This window comes from Anomalospiza imberbis, unplaced genomic scaffold (genome assembly GCF_031753505.1).
Source record: "Anomalospiza imberbis isolate Cuckoo-Finch-1a 21T00152 unplaced genomic scaffold, ASM3175350v1 scaffold_492, whole genome shotgun sequence".
Lineage (NCBI taxonomy): Eukaryota > Metazoa > Chordata > Aves > Passeriformes > Viduidae > Anomalospiza > Anomalospiza imberbis.
In genome coordinates this window covers 45,374-68,134 of record NW_027100101.1, presented here as the reverse complement: position 1 = coordinate 68,134, position 22,761 = coordinate 45,374, and the positions used below count along the sequence as shown (strand labels likewise).

General features: G+C 58.4%; 1 protein-coding gene and 1 long non-coding RNA gene across 2 annotated transcripts; both read left to right on the top strand.

The window, feature by feature from the left end:
• The first annotated feature begins 54 nt into the window (after positions 1-54).
• On the top strand, positions 55-22,741 carry LOC137466994 (uncharacterized). Its single transcript, XM_068178573.1, has 13 exons — positions 55-111; positions 685-822; positions 1,055-1,231; positions 1,357-1,568; positions 1,687-1,756; positions 9,265-9,342; positions 10,026-10,099; positions 10,299-10,436; positions 10,707-10,821; positions 10,993-11,130; positions 11,363-11,539; positions 11,665-11,820; positions 22,317-22,741. The coding sequence occupies exons 1-13, from the start codon at positions 55-57 to the stop codon at positions 22,464-22,466; spliced, it is 1,680 nt and encodes a 559-aa protein (XP_068034674.1). The 3' UTR covers positions 22,467-22,741.
• Positions 20,380-21,179, top strand: LOC137466991 (uncharacterized). The gene is made up of 3 exons (XR_010995360.1): positions 20,380-20,564; positions 20,647-20,784; positions 21,063-21,179. It is a non-coding gene; the product is annotated as an uncharacterized lncRNA (long non-coding RNA).
• Positions 22,742-22,761: the final 20 nt, after the last annotated feature.

Below are 22,761 nucleotides of genomic sequence, written 5' to 3'. Positions count from 1 at the left end.
CAGGTCATGAAGGCTCTGCTCGGCCGACTGTGGTGTGACAATGTGGTGGAGGCTATGGAGCACATGGGTGGCTGGGACACACTGCTGTGTGCTGACTCCCAGCACTACGCTGTGGGTCTGTTGGCCAGGTGAGACCCCCTTCTCCCCACTGCCCCCAGCATTTGTGCCCTGTGCCCCACACAGTCCCTGTGGTCCTGGGCCAGAGGGGCTCGTCACCAAAGGACGGCCAAGAAGAATGGAAAAGGCTGAGAGAGGAGGGTGCCCAGGAGGGACTGTTTCTCAAAGCGCCCACATCCCCTCCAGGGATGCTGGGGAATGACCAGACCTCTGTGAGTCAGTCCTGGGAGAGGTTTGGTCTCCCCACCTCAGGGCTTTGGTGCCTTTTTCCCCACTGCCAGGGAGATGCTCTGCGTTTTTATGCCTTTGTGCTCTCGCATCACAATCCACATGCTTCGGCATCTCAGCAGGGAGGACCCGTGTTGGGATCTTCCCTTCCTGGCATTCCTTGTGGAGGTGAGCCTGTTGGCCAGCGCTGCCTCGCTGAGCTGCCTCCCAGCTCTCTGCCCTCTCGTAGCCACAGCTGCCAGGACGGTGCCCACGCCCTGTGCTGCTGCCTGGGCCCAGCCCTGTGCGGTTCTGGGCTCCTGCCGGCCGGGTCCCCTGTCACTGCCCTGTGCCTTTCAGGTCCTCCAGCGCCTAGACTTGAGTAAATGTGGTGGCAGCGTCCTGAGGATCACGTCAAGGTACCTTCAGGGTGAATGCAGTCAGAGGCGTCGCCTGGCGCTCAGAGGCCTCGTGGTGCCCAGCAAGGATCCCTCGATGGTGAGAAGGGGGCAGCGGCTGAAGCTGCGCTGGGCAAAGCAGCCCCTTGGGCTGGCAGGGCTTCAGGAGCTGAGGCAGCTGCTGCCAGCTCTCCTGCCTCACCTGCCCCGCTGCTTTGGGACAGGCCTTTGGCCTGCGGGCCCTGCAGCAGCAGGGTGGGGCTGTAGAGCCAGGGCGGTGTTGGCCGTGCAGCCGTCCATGGCTTCCCAGCACAGCCTTGTGTTCCACACAGGCCAGTAGGATGCGCAATGTATCTCAAAGCCTTCTGGGGCTGCTGGGTGATGCAGATGGAGAGGTGGTCAGCATGAGCCTCCATGTGTTCACGAACATGCTCCAGCACAAACACATCGTGGTATCCAGCACCACTGCTCCGAAGCTGGCTGAGGCACTCCTTCTGCTCTTTGACCACGTAAGGCTCTGCATCCTGAGCCGCAGGCATCGGGTGCTTCCCAGAAACTTTGTGCCCTGTGGATTTTCAGGCCATTGCCCAGGTGGGCCTGGAGTAGCTGGTGTAGGTCTTTTCTTTTCCTCTAGGACAACAGCCACGTGCAGTTGCTCTCCATTCAACTCTTCCGTACAGTGATGGAATCAGTAGTGGATGAGGGAAAAAAGCCCCTGAAGACAATTGTGAACAGGAACCTGTACGCACTTTTAATCTACTGTCATGATGAGAACTGTCACGTGGCAAAGGTGAGCATTCCTATGATGCTGGGAGGGGGCTCGGCTGCCTCCTGCCCTGGTGCCTGGTGGGCTTCAGCCTCCTCCAGGCCTTGGCACAGGGACACAGGTCCATGGGCTTTGTGGCCATCTCTGGGTCTCTGCTGCTCTCCAGGCCTCTCGGGAAACACTGCTTTGTGCGGCCAGGTTCCTGGAGAGGAGGAATCTCGAGCAGCTGGTGGAGAAGGGGAATCTGTGGAAGTTCGCTGAGGTCCTGGTAAGGACGGCCTGGAAGCCCCAGGCTCAGCCTGGAGAAGCCCCCTGAGCGCGGTGCTGGGTGTGTGGGCTGGCAGCTGTGCCCCTGCCCGGTGCTGCACCCAGAGGCCGCGCGGGCTCTTCTCCAGGCTCCCGTGGGCCCCAGCCGGGTGCCGATGGAGCCCCGGCCCAGCGGGGCTGCGGGGCAGCCCCGTGGCTCCCCGGGCAGCAGCCGGCCCTCTGCCGCCTCCAGAGCCCGGCGCCAGCGGCTGCTGGCCGGGCCTCAGGGCTGTGCGGGCAGGGGAGGCCGGGGCAGGGCGCAGGGAGCGCTCGGCCCAGGGGCCGAGCCCGCGCCAACCCTTCCCTCCTGCCGCTCTCTCCAGCTGGAAGAGGACAGGAGCCGAGTGGCCGAGCTCCTGCGCCGGGCCCTGCCCTACCTGCAGAGCCCACAGGAGCCCCTGCGAGAGGCGGCCGTCAGGTTCATGGGTGAGCCACGAGCCCGGGCTCCCTCCCCGCCCCGCCTCAGCTCGGCCCCAGCCGCGGCTGCTGCCCCGGCAGCGCCATCCGGGCCCGGCGCCGTGGAGCCCCGCCTGGCCTCGGCGCTGCTGCCGCCCTCCGGCAGCCGTGCCCTGGGGCGGCAGCGTGCGGCAAGGGCCCGGGCTGAGCCCTGCCGGGCCACCAGGGCGTGTGGCCACAGGGCTGGCAGCGCCGCTGGCAGGGAGCTGTGCCGCTGGGGCCAAGATGAACTCTTTGTTCTCAGAGATGGCCGGCTTTCCCATGATGAGGGGGCAGCAGGAAGAGCTCCCCGCCCTCAGTCAGGGTGAGTGAGGGCAGCGGGCTGTCAGCGGGGGTTGGCGGGGGGAGAGCTGCATTGCTTGGGCAGGGAGTGGGAATTTCTGCCCCAGCTCTGGCGGGTTTCACTCCCTGTGTGGAGGAGAGGTGGCGTGGGCAGAGCACACAGGGATTTCAGGGACATGGGTGGAATTTGTGGCCAGCAGCTTGCTGCTGACCTGTTGCCAACACCTCTCTCTTGGCCTTGGCAATTGTTGGGGGAGGTGGCCGTGGCAGAACGGTCTCCTCAGGTCACTGCAGATCCAGGCTCTGACCATGGCTCTCTTGCTCTCTGTTCCAGGCCTTCAGTCTCCAAAGAATAATACCACCCCATCCTGCTCTGACATTGAAATTCAAGCCCAGTTAGGCCTAGAAGATGAAGAAATTGGGTTGCTTTCTGGATCCGGTGAACCAGTGCCCCAAGAGCAGCACCAGGAGACACTGAAGAGGACACCACCTCCCATTGCCACTGGGGCTCCAGGCACAGCTGATGATTGATACAGCTGAGCCTCTGGGAAGCTCACATGGCTTCAGCCCTCTCCCTGCCTGTAGATATAGCTCCCTCCCTCCAGCCCTCACACACTGTCCATCCACTTTTTCCCCTCCATTCTCCCTCCATTTTCACAGCTCCATCTCACCAGCCCTCAGATCATGCCCATTCCTGTGTTTTCCTTCCGCTTTTCCTTTTGACAGCTCCATAATGCAAGCCCTCAGCCCTGCCCATTCCCTTTTTTCCCCTCCCAGCTCGTCCCTTAGTTTCATTTTCCATTAATAAAGAGTTTGGCTTCTTCACTTTGCCTCCATCTCTGTGGAGCTGAAGCGACGCAAATCCCGAGCCCTGGGGCACACAGGCCCCTGCTGCCGTCCTTTTCCATGCCATGGTTTGTGCACACACACAGAGGAACGAGGGCAGATCAGGCTGGAAAGGTGCCTGTGCTGAAATTCCACAAGGCTGTGGAGCTGCAGATCTTGCTGAGCACCCTGGAGCCCCTGGAATTTGGAAGAGCCAACCTGAGTATGCTCTGAACCCAGCTGTGAGGGATTCCATGGCAAGCATCCACAGAGGGCAAAGGAGCTTGGAATGCTGGAAATTTTCAAGAATAGCTTCCTGAAAGCACAGCAGTGCTCCATCCCTGTACAGGATGAGGAAGAGGGCAGAACCAGCGACCATCCGGGCTTAACAGGGAGCTTTGGGTGTGCCTGAGGGCAAATGAAGCAGCAGCGCGGTGCCCGAGACTCGGACGCGCGACCGTGCCAGTGCCTGGAGCGCTGTCAGGCAGTGCCGGGATCCTGGGTGTGGTTCTGGTCCCCACAAGTGAGGAATGGCAGCCCCAGGCTCAGAGCCAGTCAGAAAGCCAACCAAGTGAGCCCACAGGGAGGGCGCCCTTCCAGTTTCTCTTGGGCATGGCCGCAAAACAGCCCCTGCTGCTTCTTCCTCCGCCTGTGTTTGGGGTGTGCTGGTGGCAGAGGCAGCCAGGTTGGACTCTGCTTTCCAAAGCCTGTTGGGAGCAGGCATGAAAAACACTGCGTGCTGGAAGGTGCTGGCAAGAGCGTCCCGTGGGAACAGGGCTCTGGTCTGTGGCCGGGAACAGCCTGGTTTTGGTGCCGTGAGCGCAGGCAGGAGTTGAGGCAGCTGAAGAGGTGTAGGAATATAAAAAGGTAAAAGACACTTTCCAAAGCTGAGAAAGGCTGGGAAATTTCTACACCTTCTGAGAAAGCTAGGAAGTTAAGAACCAAGTGAATACATTGATATTTATCATAAGGAACAAGAAAGAACAAGAACGTATTGATAGCTCAAGATGTGGAAAGTCCTAGATATATGCTTTGCAAAGATAGAACAAGTTTCCATCTTAAAGAACGAATTATTGTGTATTGTTTGAGGTTCATAGAAGTCCTTTTTGTTTATGTTAAACCCACGTGGGTCCTTTTCTAATTGCTTTGAGTATAACGACTTTACACCTTTTCTTTTATGCTGTTGGTTCAAAGAATGGGTATAAAAAGGCTTTGCATGGGCTGCCATCTTGTCTGTGATCTGTGTTTGCATGGGTGTTGTCATTTTCCTGTGCCTCTTGCTTTTTGCTTGTATGATGCAGACAGATAATAAATCACAAGTCTGCAAGCAGTCAGGGTCCCGTCCCGTTTGTGAGACACGCACCGATCCGGCAGAAAGAGGCAGCGAGCAGCCCGTGTTTGTAGAAGGCCTGGGGCTGCACGTCTGAGCCTCCACCTGGAAACACACTTGGGGGAATACGAGCTAGAGCTGGAGTGCCTGTCCTGAAAGGACCTGAAGTCTTTCAGCCTTGCCAGCGTTTCTTGAGGGTGTGTTGGTGTTCCCCAGAAAAGCTGCACGTTTGGGGAAACGCCTTTGGAGGAAAGGGGCTTGCTTCTCAAGGAAAGTGCTTCCCAGGGAGCTCCCAGTGAGGTAGGTGCGAGTATCCCCCTTTGGCTCTCTGTGCTCCTTTCAGTCCTTGAAGGCCCATTGCACTTGGCAGAGGGGCAGGAAGAAGGCTGTGAAGAGCAGGTTTGGCATCCACCTGGACCTGCCGAGACCAAGCCAAGCACCTGCAGCAGGATGTGTTACCCCCCTTTGGACAGAGGTGCGAGCAGAACCGTCTCTGTCCCGCTGTGAGCCCCAAAGCTCTCTGTGGGAGCTGTGAATGAAAAGGCCTTTACACACACCCTTTTCACATCTTCCCTGTCTGCTGTTGTCCCAGATCGAAAAAAGCAAGATGTATTCTATTTGCCATCTGTATGGCAGTTGTCTTGTGTGAAGTGGGCAGTTGTTCCTTATCTCTTCCACAATCAATCCTCCCTCCGGAAAGACATCTGCTGATAGTGGGCCACTGCAAGACTGAAAAGAACTGTAACATGCCATTGTGAGATGCTCCGCCCAGAGGGAGGAGCCAAGCATCCCTACCTGCATGTATGGTCTTGAACTTCTGGCCCAGGAGCACAGCTATTTCTGCGCTGGATTTTCCCAGAGGAACAGCTGCCTCTTCCACTGCCTCTTCAGAGGAAGACTGCACCCTTTTCCACAAGATCACTTCTCCAACAGAACCACACCTGACACTCCGGGAGGACTGCAGCCACAATTCCAATTGGACTGCTACCAACACCCTGTCCACCAGGGTGTCAGGTTGTATTCTGACTCTGTCTGTGTTGTTTTAGTTCACTGCATTGTGTATTTTATCTGTTATTTTCTTCCCTAAGAAAGAACTGGTATTCCTGCTCCCATATTTTTGCCTGGGAGCTCCCCTTAATTTCAAACTTGGAACAATTCAGAGGGAAGAGGTCTACATTTTTCCATTTCAGGGGAGGTTGCTGCCTTCCTTAGCAGACACCTGTCTTTCCAAACCAAGACAGCTGGGTTTCAGCTCTTGGCAATATGCATTTGCCTCCTGCTTGGAGGGAGCTGCTGTGGCCCAGGGCCAGCACAGAGCTGGGCTGGGTGGGCCAGGCAGCGTGGAGAGTCTTGGCTGATCTTGGTGCGTGCCTGGCCTCAGAAAGGCTTGGAAGGTTTGCCTCCCAAAGTGTCCTGCTCATTGGCTCTCCCTGTGCATCTTGGAGAGCACAAGGTGGGCATTTCTGGCAGCTGGGCATCAGCAGGCCTTACAATGGGGGCGTGTTGTGGAGCGAGCCCAGCTGAGGTACCCTGAGAGGAGCCCAGTGCTCCTTGCTCCTCTCTGCTGACACGGGAGCGTCTGTCTGCTTTCGGGATGGCCCTGGCTGCGTGAGGGGTGCTACGTGGACACGAGACAGCCGGTCCTGTCCCGCTGGGTCCCAGCAGTGCCTCGCAGCAGTCCTGCATCCACGTCAGGATGCTGGCCAAGAGAGGTCCTGGCAGCTGAGGCAGCTGATTTTAAGCTTGTGCAGATACACACAGGGGATGGCCAACAGTGTTCCCTCAGGGTACAGCAGTCCTGAGGGGCCTCCCCAGAGCTGCCTGATGCCGCCCACTCCCTGTGGCACCAGTTGCTTTCCTGTGGAATGTTCTACCTGCCCCAAGAGCACAGAGGGAGCTGGAAAAAGAGCTTGCCAGGCTGCTCTCAATCCTTTACCAGCAGCCCTGGCTGAGTGGAGAAGTCTGAGCTGAGCGCAGATGTGCCAATGGAAAAGCCGTGCACAGGAAGGCTCGGTGGGAAGGATGAGCCAGGATCCATAGGCCTGGCAGCCTGAGCTTGCTGCCAGGGAATTCCTCGGAGAAGATCCTTCAGAGTGCCATTCCACGGCACATGCAGGGAACCAGGGGGTCTGCTGGATGGTGGGAAAGCTTTGAGGAGGGACGGGGACAGCTGGGGGTCCTGGCGGGCTGTTGAGGGCTTCTCTGCGGGTGTTTGCGGGGGGTTGGTTTTGGGGGACGTGTTGGGGAAGGAGTTGTCTGGAAGGTGAGAGTTCTAGGCTGGAATTTGAATCAGCTTGAAGGCAGCATTTGTGGTTTAGCGCTGCTTTGCTTATGGAGGGCAGAAGGAATATCTGTGACTATTTCCGTTCATGGTCCTGATTCTCCTGCAGGGAACAAGATGGGAGAGCTGTACTTTATTGGCCACTTAGATATCTCTACTGGGGTGGATGAGCCCTTTTTCCATCTACTCATTTGTTTGGGCTACTTTTGTAACACTTAATGGACTTTCAATCCTTGAGAGCTTTTATTCCTTAAGAGAATGACGATATTATCATCCCTTCATTGAAAACCATTTGCACACCAAAGAATGGTCTTCTTTTTGCCTCTGTATAGTGCTATGTTTCCAGAGTGACTTTCAATGGAATGTGTTAAGGCAAACGAGTTGCTGCTTTTAGATGGGAACAAACTTCCAAATCATTCACATTCCCCAGCAATCTCTATTAATTTCAGAAGTTTGCAAATTTTGGAACTACTCCAGGGGCCCAATGAGAAGTAAAGCCTTCCTGAATTGAGGATTCTTAAATGGCCTGATCCCGCAGAGCAGGGCAGGGTGTGCTGATGGTTTGAGCTGCTCCTAAAGATCCTGTTGGGCTGTCTTAGACACCTGGGGCCAGGGATTCCTTCCAACCTTGGCCACTTAGGGTGGGCTGGGGGCGGCCCCACAGCAGGTGGCAACAGTGTGTGCAAGGGCCCTTTGTGACACGCTGCAGCACAGTCACCATGGCATGGAACGGGACAAGGTGTCCAAGGGCCCTGCCTTTGTGACACGTGGGGACATAGGAGCTGGCGGTGACAAGAGCACGCCACAGTGCTCGGAGCAGGCGACGGGACAGGACGGGACAGAGCGGTGTCGTGAGGAGCCCCCGCACAGCGCGCTCGTTTGTGTCTGACCCGGAGCTTTCCCGAGGCGTTATTCCTACAGGTGACCTCGTGGCAGGACGTCGGGACTTGGCAGCCCGTGGCCTTCCCGAGGCTTTTCTTTTGCAGGTGCCCGCGTAGCCAGACTGAGGGAATTGGCGACCACAATCCTTAACGAGGAGTCTCCTGTCATTGTGGCAGGAGCCCTCCAGACCAGAGTGCAGGACTTGCTGTCCTGCAGCCTTGCTGAGGTTTCTCTGTCTCAGGTGCCTTCAAGGCACAACTACACAACTTGTTGACTCAGAACATCACCCTGCCATCTTCCTTGAAGGTGCCCTCAAGGTCATACTCTGGCATGGCAAACAGATTTCTCAGTGTGTTCAAAGTGTTCAGGAAGAAAAAAAAGGAAGACCCTGGAGCTGCCCCAGCACAACAGCATGAAGAACTGGAGCAGTTCCAGCCACCGCAGGATGGTGAGTTGCAGAGCTGGGCCACAGGGCTGATGGCTGCAGCCAGCTTGGCCCCATCCCATCCCATCCCATCCCATCCCATCCCATCCCATCCCCTGGGGACATGCCCATGGACAGGATGGAAGAGGGGCCAGGCAGACACCCTGCAGTGGCCGTGCTCCATCCCCTGGGGCATCCCTGGCTGCCCCTGCTTGGGGAGCGCGGGGCTGGGCTGTGTTCTCCGGCCTCTCCCGCAGCCCCTCAGCTCTGGCTGCGCTCGCTCTTTGCCAGGTGCAGCCCTGGACCGGACACAAGAGCAGGAACCCAGCCGTGGCCGCTTCCGCAGAAGCCTGAAGGTACCAGCAGCCATCCCCACCTGGGCTGGGCCTGCTGTCACTGCTCAGCCCAGCACCACGCTTGGAGCACTCCATGGAACACTCCGGGCTTCCCTGTCCTTTGTTCTCCTGCAGATGTTCCGGAAGTTCCTGCGCATTCGGCGGAGAAAGACCGGCAGCACAGCAGCTGAGGGCCCAGCCGAGCCTGACTCGGGGCTGACCGAGCTCCAGGCTGAGCCTGATGTCAGCCCGGATTCGGCTGAGCGCTCAGAAGACTCTGACGCCTCAGCGACTGAAACCTGGGCAAAGGCTCTTAGCTCGTCAATGACTGAGGTTGTGGCCATCACAAACAGGGACAATGAAGAGACTCAGGGCCTTACAAATACTGACACCACACCTGCTCCCATTCTGATTCAGGAACTCATATTCAACTATTTCAAGGAACCTAGTGTTTCTGCTCACAAGCAGCAGGTAAACAGCCTGGCTCCACACCTGGAGGCCAGCCGGGATCGCGTGTCCCCTCAAGCCAGGGTCTCTGGGCCCCCTCAGGCTTTGAGGCCAGCACAGTGTGGTGGGAAGGGAAGCACTTCTTGGGGGAAGCTGGGGAAGTTGCTCCCTTGAACAGTGCTCCAAGTCTTCCCTATGCCTCCTCCAGGTGCCAGCCAAGGTGAAGAACATCCACCAGAGTCTCGTCACCTACGTCTCTGTGGATGCCAGGCTGCAAATTGACCTTGTGAGGCTGGCTGAAGAACACCCTGCTGACGTGGTGCTGACCCTCCTGCGCTGTGCCCCAACGTGTGACAGGTACAGGGCCCACGAGCCTGGAGAGCTCAGGGCTCAGCAGCCTTTAGGGCCCGTGGCCCTGCACAGCCTGTCCCATGGGGTCTGCCAGACAGGCAGAGAGGCCCAGGACCCTCGGGCCCCTCTGTTTCCTGAGCCTGCTGCCAGTGCTCCTTCCCTGCCCTTCAGGGCTCCAGGGCTCTGTCACCTGGGCCCCCACAGCTGCACAGGGCATGGTGCTGTGACTGACATGGCCCTGACACAGAGCTCTGATCCCACAGAGCTGCTGCAGTGCTGTGGAGAGCCATAGGCTCATCGGGACCAGCAGTGGAGAAAGTGCTGTCAACACTGCTCTGTGTGATGGAGGACTGGCCTCTGACCAGAATGTGCACCTCTGATGGGGACAACAAGGACATTTTTTCCCTGGCTGTGAGTTTCTGGAACTGGCCTTTGCTCACCCCCAGGTCGCCTCTCCAGCAGCTCTCCATCCTCTCCACGCCGCAGGCGCTGGGCTGAAACCTGGGCTCGGGGCAGGCTCAGGGGGCACCAGGCCTTCTGCTCCCCTGCGTCTGCCCTTGGGCCCTGCCCCATGGACACCTCGGCACTGAGCCCTCCCTTGGGCTGCTTCTCTTGCAGGCAACTCTGGTGATCTGGGTGATTGTCCAGGTGCCTGAGTGTCACGAGGCATTGATCCTTTATTCTTCCCGCCTGTTTGTGGCACTGCTCTTCCATGTTGTCATCACCACACAGCAGATGCCACCAGAGGAAGTTGATAACTTCTGGAGAGCATGCCAGGAGGAACACCGCCTTCCCAGCAAGCCCAACAGGTCCCAGTCCTCCTGTCCTTCCCGTGCCCTTGTGGCCAGTGCCAGTGCTCCCAGTGTGACCTGGGCTTTTCTCTGCACACAGGTTTGCCGTGCAGGCCATGAAGGCTCTGCTCGGCCGACTGTGGTGTGACAATGTGGTGGAGGCTATGGAGCACATGGGTGGCTGGGACACGCTGCTGTGTGCTGACTCCCAGCACTACGCCGTGGGTCTGTTGGCCAGGTGAGACCCCCTTCTCCCCACTGCCCCCAGCATTTGTGCCCTGTGCCCCACACAGTCCCTGTGGTCCTGGGCCAGAGGGGCTCGTCACCAAAGGACGGCCAAGAAGAATGGAAAAGGCTGAGAGAGGAGGGTGCCCAGGAGGGACTGTTTCTCAAAGCGCCCACATCCCCTCCAGGGATGCTGGGGAATGACCAGACCTCTGTGAGTCAGTCCTGGGAGAGGTTTGGTCTCCCCACCTCAGGGCTTTGGTGCCTTTTTCCCCACTGCCAGGGAGATGCTCTGCGTTTTTATGCCTTTGTGCTCTCGCATCACAATCCACATGCTTCGGCATCTCAGCAGGGAGGACCCGTGTTGGGATCTTCCCTTCCTGGCATTCCTTGTGGAGGTGAGCCTGTTGGCCAGCGCTGCCTCGCTGAGCTGCCTCCCAGCTCTCTGCCCTCTCGTAGCCACAGCTGCCAGGACGGTGCCCACGCCCTGTGCTGCTGCCTGGGCCCAGCCCTGTGCGGTTCTGGGCTCCTGCCGGCCGGGTCCCCTGTCACTGCCCTGTGCCTTTCAGGTCCTCCAGCGCCTAGACTTGAGTAAATGTGGTGGCAGCGTCCTGAGGATCACGTCAAGGTACCTTCAGGGTGAATGCAGTCAGAGGCGTCGCCTGGCGCTCAGAGGCCTCGTGGTGCCCAGCAAGGATCCCTCGATGGTGAGAAGGGGGCAGCGGCTGAAGCTGCGCTGGGCAAAGCAGCCCCTTGGGCTGGCAGGGCTTCAGGAGCTGAGGCAGCTGCTGCCAGCTCTCCTGCCTCACCTGCCCCGCTGCTTTGGGACAGGCCTTTGGCCTGCGGGCCCTGCAGCAGCAGGGTGGGGCTGTAGAGCCAGGGCGGTGTTGGCCGTGCAGCCGTCCATGGCTTCCCAGCACAGCCTTGTGTTCCACACAGGCCAGTAGGATGCGCAATGTATCTCAAAGCCTTCTGGGGCTGCTGGGTGATGCAGATGGAGAGGTGGTCAGCATGAGCCTCCATGTGTTCACGAACATGCTCCAGCACAAACACATCGTGGTATCCAGCACCACTGCTCCGAAGCTGGCTGAGGCACTCCTTCTGCTCTTTGACCACGTAAGGCTCTGCATCCTGAGCCGCAGGCATCGGGTGCTTCCCAGAAACTTTGTGCCCTGTGGATTTTCAGGCCATTGCCCAGGTGGGCCTGGAGTAGCTGGTGTAGGTCTTTTCTTTTCCTCTAGGACAACAGCCACGTGCAGTTGCTCTCCATTCAACTCTTCCGTACAGTGATGGAATCAGTAGTGGATGAGGGAAAAAAGCCCCTGAAGACAATTGTGAACAGGAACCTGTACGCACTTTTAATCTACTGTCATGATGAGAACTGTCACGTGGCAAAGGTGAGCATTCCTATGATGCTGGGAGGGGGCTCGGCTGCCTCCTGCCCTGGCGCCTGGTGGGCTTCAGCCTCCTCCAGGCCTTGGCACAGGGACACAGGTCCATGGGCTTTGTGGCCATCTCTGGGTCTCTGCTGCTCTCCAGGCCTCTCGGGAAACACTGCTTTGTGCGGCCAAGTTCCTGGAGAGGAGGAATCTCGAGCAGCTGGTGGAGAAGGGGAATCTGTGGAAGTTCGCTGAGGTCCTGGTAAGGACGGCCTGGAAGCCCCAGGCTCAGCCTGGAGAAGCCCCCTGAGCGCGGTGCTGGGTGTGTGGGCTGGCAGCTGTGCCCCTGCCCGGTGCTGCACCCAGAGGCCACGCGGGCTCTTCTCCAGGCTCCCGTGGGCCCCAGCCGGGTGCCGATGGAGCTCCAGCCCAGCGGGGCTGCGGGGCGGCCCCGCGGCTCCCCGGGCAGCAGCCGGCCCTCTGCCGCCTCCAGAGCCCGGCGCCAGCGGCTGCTGGCCGGGCCTCGGGGCTGTGCGGGCAGGGGAGGCCGGGGCAGGGCGCAGGGAGCGCCCGGCCCAGGGGCCGAGCCCGCGCCAACCCTTCCCTCCTGCCGCTCTCTCCAGCTGGAAGAGGACAGGAGCCGAGTGGCCGAGCTCCTGCGCCGGGCCCTGCCCTACCTGCAGAGCCCACAGGAGCCCCTGCGAGAGGCGGCCGTCAGGTTCCTGGGTGAGCCACGAGCCCGGGCTCCCTCCCCGCCCCGCCTCAGCTCGGCCCCAGCCGCGGCTGCTGCCCCGGCAGCGCCATCCGGGCCCGGCGCCGTGGAGCCCCGCCCGGCCTCGGCGCTGCTGCCGCCCTCCGGCAGCCGTGCCCTGGGGCGGCAGCGTGCGGCAAGGGCCCGGGCTGAGCCCTGCCGGGCCACCAGGGCGTGTGGCCACAGGGCTGGCAGCGCCGCTGGCAGGGAGCTGTGCCGCTGGGGCCAAGATGAACTCTTTGTTCTCAGAGATGGCCGGCTTTCCCATGATGAGGGGGCAGCAGGAAGAGCTCCCCGCCCTCAGTCAGGGTGAGTGAGGGCAGCGGGCTGTCAGCGGGGGCTGGCGGGGGGAGAGCTGCATTGCTTGGGCAGGGAGTGGGAATTTCTGCCCCAGCTCTGGCGGGTTTCACTCCCTGTGTGGAGGAGAGGTGGCGTGGGCAGAGCACACAGGGATTTCAGGGACATGGGTGGAATTTGTGGCCAGCAGCTTGCTGCTGACCTGTTGCCAACACCTCTCTCTTGGCCTTGGCAATTGTTGGGGGAGGTGGCCGTGGCAGAACGGTCTCCTCAGGTCACTGCAGATCCAGGCTCTGACCATGGCTCTCTTGCTCTCTGTTCCAGGCCTTCAGTCTCCAAAGAATAATACCACCCCATCCTGCTCTGACATTGAAATTCAAGCCCAGTTAGGCCTAGAAGATGAAGAAATTGGGTTGCTTTCTGGATCCGGTGAACCAGTGCCCCAAGAGCAGCACCAGGAGACACTGAAGAGGACACCACCTCCCATTGCCACTGGGGCTCCAGGCACAGCTGATGATTGATACAGCTGAGCCTCTGGGAAGCTCACATGGCTTCAGCCCTCTCCCTGCCTGTAGATAGCTCCCTCCCTCCAGCCCTCACACACTGTCCATCCACTTTTTCCCCTCCATTCTCCCTCCATTTTCACAGCTCCATCTCACCAGCCCTCAGATCATGCCCATTCCTGTGTTTTCCTTCCGCTTTTCCTTTTGACAGCTCCATAATGCAAGCCCTCAGCCCTGCCCATTCCCTTTTTTCCCCTCCCAGCTCGTCCCTTAGTTTCATTTTCCATTAATAAAGAGTTTGGCTTCTTCACTTTGCCTCCATCTCTGTGGAGCTGAAGCGACGCAAATCCCGAGCCCTGGGGCACACAGGCCCCTGCTGCCGTCCTTTTCCATGCCATGGTTTGTGCACACACACAGAGGAACGAGGGCAGATCAGGCTGGAAAGGTGCCTGTGCTGAAATTCCACAAGGCTGTGGAGCTGCAGATCTTGCTGAGCACCCTGGAGCCCCTGGAATTTGGAAGAGCCAACCTGAGTATGCTCTGAACCCAGCTGTGAGGGATTCCATGGCAAGCATCCACAGAGGGCAAAGGAGCTTGGAATGCTGGAAATTTTCAAGAATAGCTTCCTGAAAGCACAGCAGTGCTCCATCCCTGTACAGGATGAGGAAGAGGGCAGAACCAGCGACCATCCGGGCTTAACAGGGAGCTTTGGGTGTGCCTGAGGGCAAATGAAGCAGCAGCGCGGTGCCCGAGACTCGGACGCGCGACCGTGCCAGTGCCTGGAGCGCTGTCAGGCAGTGCCGGGATCCTGGGTGTGGTTCTGGTCCCCACAAGTGAGGAATGGCAGCCCCAGGCTCAGAGCCAGTCAGAAAGCCAACCAAGTGAGCCCACAGGGAGGGCGCCCTTCCAGTTTCTCTTGGGCATGGCCGCAAAACAGCCCCTGCTGCTTCTTCCTCCGCCTGTGTTTGGGGTGTGCTGGTGGCAGAGGCAGCCAGGTTGGACTCTGCTTTCCAAAGCCTGTTGGGAGCAGGCATGAAAAACACTGCGTGCTGGAAGGTGCTGGCAAGAGCGTCCCGTGGGAACAGGGCTCTGGTCTGTGGCCGGGAACAGCCTGGTTTTGGTGCCGTGAGCGCAGGCAGGAGTTGAGGCAGCTGAAGAGGTGTAGGAATATAAAAAGGTAAAAGACACTTTCCAAAGCTGAGAAAGGCTGGGAAATTTCTACACCTTCTGAGAAAGCTAGGAAGTTAAGAACCAAGTGAATACATTGATATTTATCATAAGGAACAAGAAAGAACAAGAACGTATTGATAGCTCAAGATGTGGAAAGTCCTAGATATATGCTTTGCAAAGATAGAACAAGTTTCCATCTTAAAGAACGAATTATTGTGTATTGTTTGAGGTTCATAGAAGTCCTTTTTGTTTATGTTAAACCCACGTGGGTCCTTTTCTAATTGCTTTGAGTATAACGACTTTACACCTTTTCTTTTATGCTACTGGTTCAAAGAATGGGTATAAAAAGGCTTTGCATGGGCTGCCATCTTGTCTGTGATCTGTGTTTGCATGGATGTTGTCATTTTCCTGTGCCTCTTGCTTTTTGCTTGTATGATGCAGACAGATAATAAATCACAAGTCTGCAAGCAGTCAGGGTCCCGTCCCGTTTGTGAGACACGCACCGATCCGGCAGAAAGAGGCAGCGAGCAGCCCGTGTTTGTAGAAGGCCTGGGGCTGCACGTCTGAGCCTCCACCTGGAAACACACTTGGGGGAATACGAGCTAGAGCTGGAGTGCCTGTCCTGAAAGGACCTGAAGTCTTTCAGCCTTGCCAGCGTTTCTTGAGGGTGTGTTGGTGTTCCCCAGAAAAGCTGCACGTTTGGGGAAACGCCTTTGGAGGAAAGGGGCTTGCTTCTCAAGGAAAGTGCTTCCCAGGGAGCTCCCAGTGAGGTAGGTGCGAGTATCCCCCTTTGGCTCTCTGTGCTCCTTTCAGTCCTTGAAGGCCCATTGCACTTGGCAGAGGGGCAGGAAGAAGGCTGTGAAGAGCAGGTTTGGCATCCACCTGGACCTGCCGAGACCAAGCCAAGCACCTGCAGCAGGATGTGTTACCCCCCTTTGGACAGAGGTGCGAGCAGAACCGTCTCTGTCCCGCTGTGAGCCCCAAAGCTCTCTGTGGGAGCTGTGAATTAAAAGGCCTTTACACACACCCTTTTCACATCTTCCCTGTCTGCTGTTGTCCCAGATCGAAAAAAGCAAGATGTATTCTATTTGCCATCTGTATGGCAGTTGTCTTGTGTGAAGTGGGCAGTTGTTCCTTATCTCTTCCACAATCAATCCTCCCTCTGGAAAGACATCTGCTGATAGTGGGCCACTGCAAGACTGAAAAGAACTGTAACATGCCATTGTGAGATGCTCCGCCCAGAGGGAGGAGCCAAGCATCCCTACCTGCATGTATGGTCTTGAACTTCTGGCCCAGGAGCACAGCTATTTCTGCGCTGGATTTTCCCAGAGGAACAGCTGCCTCTTCCACTGCCTCTTCAGAGGAAGACTGCACCCTTTTCCACAAGATCACTTCTCCAACAGAACCACACCTGACACTCCGGGAGGACTGCAGCCACAATTCCAATTGGACTGCTACCAACACCCTGTCCACCAGGGTGTCAGGATGTATTCTGACTCTGTCAGTGCTGTTTTAGTTCACTGCATTGTGTATTTTATCTGTTATTTTCTTCCCTAATAAAGAACTGGTATTCCTGCTCCCATATTTTTGCCTGGGAGCTCCCCTTAATTTCACACTTGGAACAATTCAGAGGGAAGAGGTCTACATTTTTCCATTTCAGGGGAGGTTGCTGCCTTCCTTAGCAGACACCTGTCTTTCCAAACCAAGACAGCTGGGTTTCAGCTCTTGGCAATATGCATTTGCCTCCTGCTTGGAGGGAGCTGCTGTGGCCCAGGGCCAGCACAGAGCTGGGCTGGGTGGGCCAGGCAGCGTGGAGAGTCTTGGCTGATCTTGGTGCGTGCCTGGCCTCAGAAAGGCTTGGAAGGTTTGCCTCCCAAAGTGTCCTGCTCATTGGCTCTCCCTGTGCATCTTGGAGAGCACAAGGTGGGCATTTCTGGCAGCTGGCCATCAGCAGGCCTTACAATGGAGGCGTGTTGTGGAGCGAGCCCAGCTGAGGTACCCTGAGAGGAGCCCAGTGCTCCTTGCTCCTCTCTGCTGACACGGGAGCGTCTGTCTGCTTTCGGGATGGCCCTGGCTGCGTGAGGGGTGCTACGTGGACACGAGACAGCCGGTCCTGTCCCGCTGGGTCCCAACAGTGCCTCGCAGCAGTCCTGCATCCATGTCAGGATGCTGGCCAAGAGAGGTCCTGGCAGCTGAGGCAGCTGATTTTAAGCTTGTGCAGATACACACAGGGGACGGCCAACAGTGTTCCCTCAGGGTACAGCAGTCCTGAGGGGCCTCCCCAGAGCTGCCTGATGCCGCCCACTCCCTGTGGCACCAGTTGCTTTCCTGTGGAATGTTCTACCTGCCCCAAGAGCACAGAGGGAGCTGGAAAAAGAGCTTGCCAGGCTGCTCTCAATCCTTTACCAGCAGCCCTGGCTGAGTGGAGAAGTCCGAGCTGAGCGCAGATGTGCCAATGGAAAAGCTGTGCACAGGAAGGCTCGGTGGGAAGGATGAGCCAGGATCCATAGGCCTGGCAGCCTGAGCTTGCTGCCAGGGAATTCCTCGGAGAAGATCCTTCAGAGTGCCTTTCCACGGCACATGCAGGGAACCAGGGGGTCTGCTTGATGGTGGGAAAGCTTTGAGGAGGGACGGGGACAGCTGGGGGTCCTGGCGGGCTGTTGAGGGCTTCTCTGCGGGTGTTTGCGGGGGGTTGGTTTTGGGGGACGTGTTGGGGAAGGAGTTGTCTGGAAGGTGAGAGTTCTAGGCTGGAATTTGAATCAGCTTGAAGGCAGCATTTGTGGTTTAGCGCTGCTTTGCTTATGGAGGGCAGAAGGAATATCTGTGACTATTTCCGTTCATGGTCCTGATTCTCCTGCAGGGAACAAGATGGGAGAGCTGTACTTTATTGGCCACTTAGATATCTCTACTGGGGTGGATGAGCCCTTTTTCCATCTACTCATTTGTTTGGGCTACTTTTGTAACACTTAATGGACTTTCAATCCTTGAGAGCTTTTATTCCTTAAGAGAATGACGATATTATCATCCCTTCATTGAAAACCATTTGCACACCAAAGAATGGTCTTCTTTTTGCCTCTGTATAGTGCTATGTTTCCAGAGTGACTTTCAATGGAATGTGTTAAGGCAAACGAGTTGCTGCTTTTAGATGGGAACAAACTTCCAAATCATTCACATTCCCCAGCAATCTCTATTAATTTCAGAAGTTTGCAAATTTTGGAACTACTCCAGGGGCCCAATGAGAAGTAAAGCCTTCCTGAATTGAGGATTCTTAAGTGGCCTGATCCCGCAGAGCAGGGCAGGGTTTGCTGATGGTTTGAGCTGCTCCTAAAGATCCTGTTGGGCTGTCTTAGACACCTGGGGCCAGGGATTCCTTCCAACCTTGGCCACTTAGGGTGGGCTGGGGGCGGCCCCAGGGCGGGTGGCAACAGTGTGTGCAAGGGCCCTTTGTGACACGCTGCAGCACAGTCACCATGGCATGGAACGGGACAAGGTGTCCAAGGGCCCCGCCTTTGTGACACGTGGTGACATAGGAGCTGGCGGTGACAAGAGCACGCCACAGTGCTCGGAGCAGGCGACGGGACAGGACGGGACAGAGCGGTGTCGTGAGGAGCCCCCGCACAGCGCGCTCGTTTGTGTCTGACCCGGAGCTTTCCCGAGGCGTTATTCCTACAGGTGACCTCGTGGCAGGACGTCGGGACTTGGCAGCCCGTGGCCTTCCCGAGGCTTTTCTTTTGCAGGTGCCCGTGAGGCCAGACTGAGGGAATTGGCGACCACAATCCTTAACGAGGAGTCTCCTGTCATTGTGGCAGGAGCCCTCCAGACCAGAGTGCAGGACTTGCTGTCCTGAAGCCTTGCTGAGGTTTCTCTGTCTCAGGTGCCTTCAAGGCACAACTACACAACTTGTTGACTCAGAACATCACCCTGCCATCTTCTTTGAAGGTGCCCTCAAGGTCATACTCTGGCATGGCAAACAGATTTCTCAGTGTGTTCAAAGTGTTCAGGAAGAAAAAAAAGGAAGACCCTGGAGCTGCCCCAGCACAACAGCATGAAGAACTGGAGCAGTTCCAGCCACCGCAGGATGGTGAGTTGCAGAGCTGGGCCACAGGGCTGATGGCTGCAGCCAGCTTGGCCCCATCCCATCCCATCCCATCCCATCCCATCCCATCCCATCCCATCCCATCCCATCCCATCCCATCCCATCCCATCCCATCCCATCCCCTGGGGACATGCCCATGGACAGGATGGAAGAGGGGCCAGGCAGACACCCTGCAGTGGCCGTGCTCCATCCCCTGGGGCATCCCTGGCTGCCCCTGCCTTGGGAGCGCAGGGCTGGGCTGTGTTCTCCGGCCTCTCCCGCAGCCCCTCAGCTCTGGCTGCACTCGCTCTTTGCCAGGTGCAGCCCTGGACCGGACACAAGAGCAGGAACCCAGCCGTGGCCACTTCCGCAGAAGCCTGAAGGTACCAGCAGCCATCCCCACCTGGGCTGGGCCTGCTGTCACTGCTCAGCCGAGCACCACGCTTGGAGCACTCCATGGAACACTCCGGGCTTCCCTGTCCTTTGTTCTCCTGCAGATGTTCCGGAAGTTCCTGCGCATTCGGCGGAGAAAGACCGGCAGCACAGCAGCTGAGGGCCCAGCCAAGCCTGACTCGGGGCTGACCGAGCTCCAGGCTGAGCCTGATGTCAGCCCGGATTCGGCTGAGCGCTCAGAAGACTCTGACGCCTCAGCGACTGAAACCTGGGCAAAGGCTCTTAGCTCGTCAATGACTGAGGATGTGGCCATCACAAACAGGGACAATGAAGAGACTCAGGGCCTTACAAATACTGACACCACGCCCGCTCCCGCTATGATTCATGCTCCCACTATGGAGTTTTTCGAGGAGAGTGCTGTTCCTTCTCAGCAGCAGGTAAGCAGCCTGTGGCCAGGCCTGGAGGCCTCCCAGGATTGTGTGTCCCCTCAAGCCATGGTCTCTGGGCCCCTTCAGGCTTTGAGGCCAGCACAGTGTGGTGGGAAGAGAAGCACTTCTTGGAGGAAGCTGGAGAAGTTGCTCCCTTGGACAGTGCTCCAAGTCTTCCCCATGCCCCCTCCAGGTGCCAGCCAAGGTGAAGAACATCCACCAGAGGCTGGTGTCCCACGTCTCTGTGGATGCCAGGCTGCAAATTGACCTTGTGAGGCTGGCTGAAGAACACCCTGCTGACGTGGTGCTGACCCTCCTGCGCTGTGCCCCAACGTGTGACAGGTACAGGGCCCACGAGCCTGGAGAGCTCAGGGCTCAACAGCCTTTAGGGCCCGTGGCCCTGCACAGCCTGTCCCATGGGGTCTGCCAGACAGGCAGAGAGGCCCAGGACCCTCGGGCCCCTCTGTTTCCTGAGCCTGCTGCCAGTGCTCCTTCCCTGCCCTTCAGGGCTCCAGGGCTCTGTCACCTGGGCCCCCACAGCTGCACAGGGCATGGTGCTGTGACTGACATGGCCCTGACACAGAGCTCTGATCCCACAGAGCTGCTGCAGTGCTGTGGAGAGCCATAGGCTCATCGGGACCAGCAGTGGAGAAAGTGCTGTCAACACTGCTCTGTGTGATGGAGGACTGGCCTCTGACCAGAATGTGCACCTCTGATGGGGACAACAAGGACATTTTTTCCCTGGCTGTGAGTTTCTGGAACTGGCCTTTGCTCACCCCCAGGTCGCCTCTCCAGCAGCTCTCCATCCTCTCCACGCCGCAGGCGCTGGGCTGAAACCTGGGCTCGGGGCAGGCTCAGGGGGCACCAGGCCTTCTGCTCCCCTGCGTCTGCCCTTGGGCCCTGCCCCATGGACACCTCGGCACTGAGCCCTGCCTTGGGCTGCTTCTCTTGCAGGCAACTCTGGTGATCTGGGTGATTGTCCAGGTGCCTGAGTGCCACGAGGCATTGATCCTTTATTCCTCCCGCCTGTTTGTGGCACTGCTCTTCCATGTTGTCACCACCACACAGCTGATGCCACCAGAGGAAGTTGGTAACTTCTGGAGAGCATGCCAGGAGGAACACCGCCTTCCCAGCAAGCCCAACAGGTCCCAGTCCTCCTGTCCTTCCCGTGCCCTTGTGGCCAGCGCCAGTGCTCCCAGTGTGACCTGGGCTTTTCTCTGCACACAGGTTTGCAGTGCAGGCCATGAAGGCTCTGCTCTACCGACTGCAGTATGACAATGTGGTGGAGGCTATGGAGCACATGGGTGGCTGGGACACGCTGCTCTGTGCTGACACCCAGCACTATGCCGTGGGTCTGCTGGCCAGGTGAGACCCCCTTCTCCCCACTGCCCCCAGCATTTGTGCCCTGTGCCCGGGTGCCCCTATCAGTCCCTGTGGTCATGGGTCAGTAGGCCTATTCACCGAGGGATGGCCATGGAGTCAGGAAAAGTCTGGGAGAGGAGGGTGCCCAGAAGGGGCTTCCTCACAAAGCGCCCACATCCCATGCAGGGAATGTGGGGAATGACCAGACCTCTGTGAGTCAGTCCTGGGAGAGGTTTGGTCTCCCCACCTCAGGGCTTTGGTGCCTTTTTCCCCACTGCCAGGGAGATGCTCTGCGTTTTTATGCCTTTGTGCTCTTGCATCACAATCCACTTGCTCCGGCATCTTAGCAGGGAGGAGCCATACTGGGATCTTCCCTTCCTGGCATTCCTTGTGGAGGTGAGCCTGTTGGCCAGCGCTGCCTCGCTGAGCTGCCTCCTAGCTCTCTGCCCTCTCGTAGCCACAGCTGCCAGGACGGTGCCCACGCCCTGTGCTGCTGCCTGGGCCCAGCCCTGTGCGGTTCTGGGCTCCTGCCGGCCGGGTCCCCTGTCACTGCCCCGTGCCTTTCAGGTCCTGCATTGCCTGGACATGACTAAATGTGCAGACAGCATACTGGAGATCATGTCAAGGTACCTCTGGCATGAATGTAGTCAGAGGCGTCACCTGGCACTCAGAGGCTTCGTGGTGCTCAGCAAGGATCCCTCGATGGTGAGAAGGGGGCAGCGGCTGAAGCTGCGCTGGGCAAAGCAGCCCCTTGGGCTGGCAGGGCTTCAGGAGCTGAGGCAGCTGCTGCCAGCTCTCCTGCCTCACCTGCCCCGCTGCTTTGGGACAGGCCTTTGGCCTGCGGGCCCTGCAGCAGCAGGGTGGGGCTGTAGAGCCAGGGCGGTGTTGGCCGTGCAGCCGTCCATGGCTTCCCAGCACAGCCTTGTGTTCCACACAGGCCAGAAGGATGTGCAGTCTGTCTCAAAACCTTGTGGAGCTGCTGGGGGATGCAGACGGAGAGGTGGTCAGCATGGGCCTCCATGTGTTCACGAACATGCTCCAGCACAAAGACATCCTGGTATACAGCACCACGGCCCCAAAGCTGGCTGAGGCGCTCCTGCTGCTCTTTGACCACTTAAGGCTCTGTGTCCCCATCTGCAGGCACTGGCTGCTTCCCAGAAACTGCTCATGTGAGCCTGGAGTAATTTGTCTTAAGGCTTCACCCTCTTCCTTTACTCCAGGACAACAGCTATGTGCAGGTGCTCTCCATTGAGCTCTTCTTCAGGGTGATGGACCTGGTAGTGGATGAGAGAAAAAAGCCTCTTGAGAAGATTTTGTGCCAAAGCCTGCTCCCACACTTTTTCTACTGCCATGATGAGAACCAGCACGTTGCAAAGGTGAGGTTTTGTGTGTTGCTGGTGGATCCTTGCGAGGGGGCTCAGCAGCCTCCTGCCCGGGTGCCTCGTGCGCTGTAGCCTCCTCCAGGCCTTGGCACAGGGATGTGAGTCTGGTGCCCTGGGATGTGGGGCCATCTCTTGGTCTCTGCTGCTCTCCAGGCTTCTCAGGAAACACTGCTTCGTGTGGCCGAGTTCCTGAAGAGGAGGAATCTCGAGCAGCTGGTGGAGAAGGAGCAGCTGTGGAAGTTCGCTGAGGTCCTGGTAAGGACGGCCTGGAAGCCCCATGCTCAGCCTGGAGAAGGCCCCTGAGCGCGGTGCTGGGTGTGTGGGCTGGCAGCTGTGCCCCTGCCCGGTGCTGCACCCAGAGGCCACGCGGGCTCTTCTCCAGGCTCCCGTGGGCCCCAGCCGGGTGCCGATGGAGCCCCGGCCCAGCGGGGCTGCGGGGCGGCCCCGCGGCTCCCCGGGCAGCAGCCGGCCCTCTGCCCCCTCCAGAGCCCGGCGCCAGCGGCTGCTGGCCGGGCCTCGGGGCTGTGCGGGCAGGGGAGGCCGGGGCAGGGCGCAGGGAGCGCCCGGCCCAGGGGTCGAGCCCGCACCAACCCTTCCC